The sequence below is a fragment of the Micropterus salmoides genome, unplaced genomic scaffold (genome assembly GCF_014851395.1).
Source record: "Micropterus salmoides isolate LMB-PRFRI ecotype aquatic unplaced genomic scaffold, ASM1485139v1 Ms_hic_scaffold_4, whole genome shotgun sequence".
In the NCBI taxonomy this organism is placed as follows: Eukaryota; Metazoa; Chordata; class Actinopteri; order Centrarchiformes; family Centrarchidae; genus Micropterus; species Micropterus salmoides.
In genome coordinates, this window is record NW_024043372.1 from 39,058,813 (window position 1) to 39,064,435 (window position 5,623).

The following is a 5,623-nucleotide window of genomic DNA, read 5'->3' on the forward strand; positions in this document are numbered from 1 at the left end:
AGCTGACGCTTTTATCCAAAGTGACTTACAAGTGCTGTACATGTCAGAGGTCACACGCCTCTGGAGCAACTAAGGGTTAAGTATCTTGCTCAGTGCATGGGTCACAGTGGGGATTGTACACAGGTCTCCCACACCAAAGGCAAGAATCTTATCTATGCGCCATCACCACCCACAGATTTCAGCTATGCCTTGAATCAAAAGAGCGTATCTGGAGTGTGTGTACAAATCCTGTTTGTACTCTCTGTATTTGTCTTGGGTTTAATGACGTTTGTATAAAGAGCCAAAGAAGGACGCCTTCAAATGAGTGTTTGAGTAACAGTCCAAAACACAAAGCTATTGAATTTAAGTGAGAAGCTGAATCCATTAAACATCATGTAAACACATGATGTTTAATGGATTCACTGACAAACTGTTTTGGCACTAGTTCTGATGTGTAAGGCAGGCACAGCAGCAGAGTGTAACGCATCTTTAATTTGTGTGGTGTGGTCTAGTCTTGCCTAAGTGAGTGTAGTCAAGACGCTCTCTTTGTTTTGGCTGTCAGATGTGTGACAAGTGGTAGTCAGGGTGGGGAAAGGTGTTTCCTCTGGCAGCTGCTAAATTTCCTGGAAACAAATTAACTCTTGACTTCCAGGTGATGACCTGGGCCTGGTTTTAGTGAGAACAGCGGGCGACTGTACTCAGAGTATCAGGAGTAATTTGACCTTGTTATTGTTGCTGCCACTCTGGCCGTGAATCACAGCCACTTAAGATTCATTCTGGTAAAGGTGCAAACTGAAACCCACCATGACTCACTCTGGATTGTGGTGGTTTGTTTTTGTCACTGGATGACACTAAATGGCCCAAGTCTCTGCAGTGGACACCATTTACCTCAAACACGTTTCATGCTGATCATTTATCAGATAAACTCAACTAAGAGGAATCAGTGCTACTTGTGGAGGAGCGCTGTGAGACAGATATGGCTTGAATACTTGATATGTGATTCACTTTAGGAGACTCACTTTCTTGCGTTCTGAACTTTAAGCCCACTGCACTAGAGTCACACACACACACACACACCCTCGGTCAGAGAATGCTCACGAAAGGGTGGAGTCGGTGCAGTGGGACTACAGTCTGCACGAGGGGACTTGATGATCCGGGAAGAATCCAAGGAGAGGTTTCCAGGGAATTACGCAGCGTCAAACTATACACCGGGATGTGTTTTAGTCTAATCCTGCTTTGAAATCACATCCTGTGCTAATTCCTGTAATCTGACTTGTATTTGGACATATCTAGAAGAAGCTGCTGGTTTATTTGCAGTCATGGAGCGTCCTACGTTGGCCCTGTCGCGTCTTCAGTTGGAGCCACGAGCCGCGCGTAAAAGCGAGTGGCTCCGGAGCGCCCTGGTCCATCACCACTGCCCCGATCTCGGCGTGGAAAACGAAATCGTCGTCTTGGCCACTGGAATAGACCAATACCTACAGGAGGTGTTCCACCACCTGGCCTACCCCAACCGGGACGATACCGTGTCGGCGGAGGATTTCACAGCGCTGTGCGTCGTGCTGGGACTCACTAGAGGAAAGAGGACGGCGAAAGGAAGGAAAGGGACTGGAGCTGAAGAAGATGAAGAGTTTCGGGATGTGTATTCTGGCCTGCCCCGCCAGCTGTCCTTTAAAGACTTCCACTCGCGGCTCTGTGGGTATTTCCGCGTCCGCAGTGCTCGTAGAGGTACCGGGGAGTGTGCCTGGCGCCTGCCCGTTGCTGAGGACACGGAGCTGGTGGAGCGACAGATCCGCCTCCGGTGGCCGCGAGTCAGACGGCGGAAATGTGAGCTGACCAGGGATCAGCATGAACGGAACAGCTCAATTAAAGTTGGAACAGCAGAAGACCGCGAGTCAGGTACTGTACCAGGACGTTTTTACTGCATTTTAACGGCTCCTGTGGCCGGGTACTCTCCATCAGGTACACATCCTGCAGCAACGCCAGAGGTATCCTGATCCCTCAGGTATAAAAAATACTCCACCTGCCTTCAAAAGGTTTCTTATGTTTGTTATCAGTGTTACTAATACTACAATATCAATGTAGTATGATTGGATTAGTTTCACTGTTGTAGCTGTTGGAGGTAGAGCTCATTTGAACTTTTAATCAACAGTTATGTGGTGACTTTATACACCCACCATATGTTATGTATGTATATGTGTATTTCCCTCTGTGTAGCAGCATAAAATGGAGGTACAGTAGTGCAGTACTTAATGTCACTGAAACGTGATCTGACATGAAGACGTGTGGCAAAGTAGCAACAGAGGCCTGAACACAGCTCCTGTTCTGCTCCAGGAGGACTTCACTTTCACTTTACATGCATTACATTTATTCATTAAGCTGACGCTTTTATCCTATTATTCAGAGGTCTTTTGTATCCAGAGGTCGCCTCTGGAGTAACTAGGGGTTAAGTGTCTTGCTCGGGGGCCCACTGGTGTCTCACCGTGGATTCAAACCCGGGTCTCTCACACCAAAGGCATGGATCTTATCCACTGCACTACCCTGTTAACAGTCTCTCCTCTCCCCTCTCCTCCCCTCTGCCCTCTCCTCTCCAGATGTGGTGGTAGCTCTGAGAGAGCTGGTGGAGGACCTCCGCTCAGCGCTGCAGGGGAGTGACGCTCGCTGCCTGGCCCTGGAGGTGGCCCTCAGACGGGGCAGGAGCACCATCCCTTCTCCATCCAGCTTCAACTCAACTGCTTTAACTCCCACGACCTCCACCACCCTTGTACAGGGAAAACTGGTACCAACACGCAGAATCAAAGGACAGTGCAGTAGAGCTGGAGGAGACAGGGCGATGAAGGAGGCGAGGAGACGGGACATCAGGGACCCCCTTCTGAGGGAGCTGAAGCTGATCCGCTCCTCACGCGATGGGCAGCTGGAGGAGGCCATCAAATTCAATGAGTGTTTGGAGGAGGAGCTGCGGTGGGTGTACCAGGAGGTGCGCAAGCTTCAGGGGGTGAAATCTGCACTTAGGAAGGAGAATGCTCAGATCAGGTTGGAGGTGTTTTAAGTTCACTGAATGGAGTTTGAATGGAGAGCTATTAGAAGAATTGTTTGATAATCTCCATCAGGAGGCGGGCGCAGGAGGCCAGGGAGGCTCTGAGCTTGGGGCTTCAGAGGGTTCAGATGATCCAGGAGGAGGCTCAGTCTGTCCCGCAGCTGCAGGCCAGGATCACCCAGCTGGAGGCTGAACTCCAGCAGTACAGGTGCAAACACCTTTGCTCCACTCTGGGGCGAATGGAGGGCAAGGGGGGTTTGTGCATCCATTTGCCCATCATTTGCCTCTGTGCTTTGCTGATTTGAATGTCAGTGCACTAAACTAACAGCTTACGTTCCACAAGTGCTGAGTAAAAGTAGGGAAAGTTCTGTTGTCAAAGCCACATGACACACACGTCTGTATTAGCAATGAATCAAATGTGTAATGTGATGTGTCACAGTAGCGATGAGAATCAGAGAACAATCACCTCTGCACCTCCCCTTATCTCTGCAGCATGTGATGGGCACTACTTTAATCTGAAGCCAGGTCATTGAGAGCCTTTAAAGTAATCAATAAGACCTTAAAATCAATCCTGAAACAAACAGGCAGCCGATTTTAGGAGGTTAAACCAGGTGTCATCATACCTCCTGGTTTTTCACAATCTTTTGATAACCACCAGAGATGAGGCTGTGGCAATAATCAGCATGAGAAGAAATAAAAGCATGACCCAGAGTTTCTGCATCTCACCCAGGGGGAGCTTAGAAAACTAATAAAAGAGTAAGACATGTCTGCCTATTACAATCATCAGTTTTGTCAAAGGCAGGACTTAAAGACTCATAGTTTACCAATCATCTCTCACATTTGATATACCAAATCAAAACAACATTATATCACATCCTGTTAATGTGACGTCACCAAAGAAGTGCTAATATGATAAAACCTTTCCTCCTCCGTGTTCCCCACTATGACCACATTAAAGAAACTATCCCTGAGGTCAAATACCGGTACCTTAACTGCATGAAAAGACACGGATCAACATCCAAACGGCAGCAGGCTTGAATGCAGTCAGTATCCTTGCTACGACTAACCGTGGATGCTGCTAAGCTGTCACTCCATCTGGAATCTTTCGTAGGTCCCACCAACAAGATTTTTGGATGAGATTTTTAATGAGTTTGTGAGTGGATAGTTTTGACTGGATAATAAAAACACAATAGTAGCTCCACATGGCCTTAACCTTGCGACATACATTGCCAGTTATGTGACAGACCGTAGTTGGGACATGTTACATAAAACATTGTAGACTGTGCTGGAGAGTGGGAAGAGTGGAGCTGTCATTAGACAGGTCCAAACCACCCACATAACCCACAAACAAATCCAGAACCGAGGCAGATCTGTCCACTGTGGCAATATGTCCTCTGCCTTTACCACCCTCAGATCCTGCTGCACCTGCGTCCCCGAGCCCGCCCATCAGCAAGCTGACCCACTCGGAGCAGAAGACGCCTGCAGCAAGACAGGTAAGTGACTGGAAAACTAAAGAAACACCTTTACATCTATTAGGGATCAGGATTGTAGTTTTCCCTCCAGTGGTGAAGAACAACCTTTGCACCGTTTGGCATGTTTGTCAGGGGTTCCTGAGATATTTACAGCTTTGCAATAGACTTTTTTCACGTTACGTCAGACTTGAAACAAATTTCATCAACAATGGCTCCGTCCCAGGGTGTTCAAGGAGTCCCAGGTACCCAGCCTGCACAATACCTGAAACCAGCTCAGCCAAATGGAATGCACTCATTTTTTCTGTTAGCAGTTACATGTGTGCTTTTCCTGCGGTGGTCTACAGCGCACTGTCAGCATTATTCATTCACCAACACTTTGCAACGCTGAAATGTCAGTGAGCCTGTAACGGCTCTGCCTCTGTGTGCAGAGTGTCTGCAGAGAGCAGTGGAGGGGAGAGCTGCCTCTGATGAAGAGGAGGACGACAGAGGGATGAGGGAGGAAGGACAGTGCGTCTGTTGGAGGTGAAGAAGCACATTGGTTGTGGCAAAGGGTTAGTTGACATGCAACACACGCACACCACCACCTTTTTCTATTCCAAATGGAAGTCACTTTTGTTCTTCCAGATGTCAGAACCACCGGCTTTCCTCTCACATTCACCTGCATGAGAAAAACCCCACCAGCAGGGGGCGCTGCAGCTGGAGGGGACAACAGCAAGAGCAGCCAAAGGACAGCAGAGGCTTCGACAAAGACAAGGTGAGATGAGATGATGAACGGATTTAAGTGCAGACCGTTTAAAGCTCCGGGGGCAGCATGTCAGATTATTAAGGTAAAAAGTCTGGGTCATGGCCAGAGACAGATGTCAGGAACAACAACTGTACTGTAGTCTTCCATAGAAACACTGAATTACTAAAGGAAAAGCTGAACTATGGGTAACCCATTGTTAAAGAACATAAGTGTTTTACATAATGCTAGCTGGATCACTCCAAGTAGACGGAGGTGTGGAGAAGGAAGTCTGTCCGACAGGGTGGATTCACTATTACAGTCATACAGTGTCCAGAGTTCCACAGTTTAGGAGCACACACACACACACAGACACACACACACAGACACACAGACACACACACACACACAGACACA

General features: G+C 48.0%; 1 protein-coding gene across 1 annotated transcript in view; it reads left to right on the forward strand.

Moving 5' to 3' along the window:
• Positions 1-980: 980 nt before the first annotated feature.
• Positions 981-5,623, forward strand: part of LOC119885439 (EF-hand and coiled-coil domain-containing protein 1-like) — an 8,223-nt gene continuing 3,580 nt past the window's right edge. The window contains exons 1-6 of the mRNA XM_038695485.1: positions 981-1,875; positions 2,571-3,009; positions 3,087-3,221; positions 4,427-4,506; positions 4,914-5,007; positions 5,110-5,239. Of these exons, the coding sequence (XP_038551413.1) occupies positions 1,299-1,875; positions 2,571-3,009; positions 3,087-3,221; positions 4,427-4,506; positions 4,914-5,007; positions 5,110-5,239 (1,455 nt within the window). The 5' untranslated portion in view covers positions 981-1,298. The remainder of the gene's footprint in view (positions 1,876-2,570; positions 3,010-3,086; positions 3,222-4,426; positions 4,507-4,913; positions 5,008-5,109; positions 5,240-5,623) is intronic.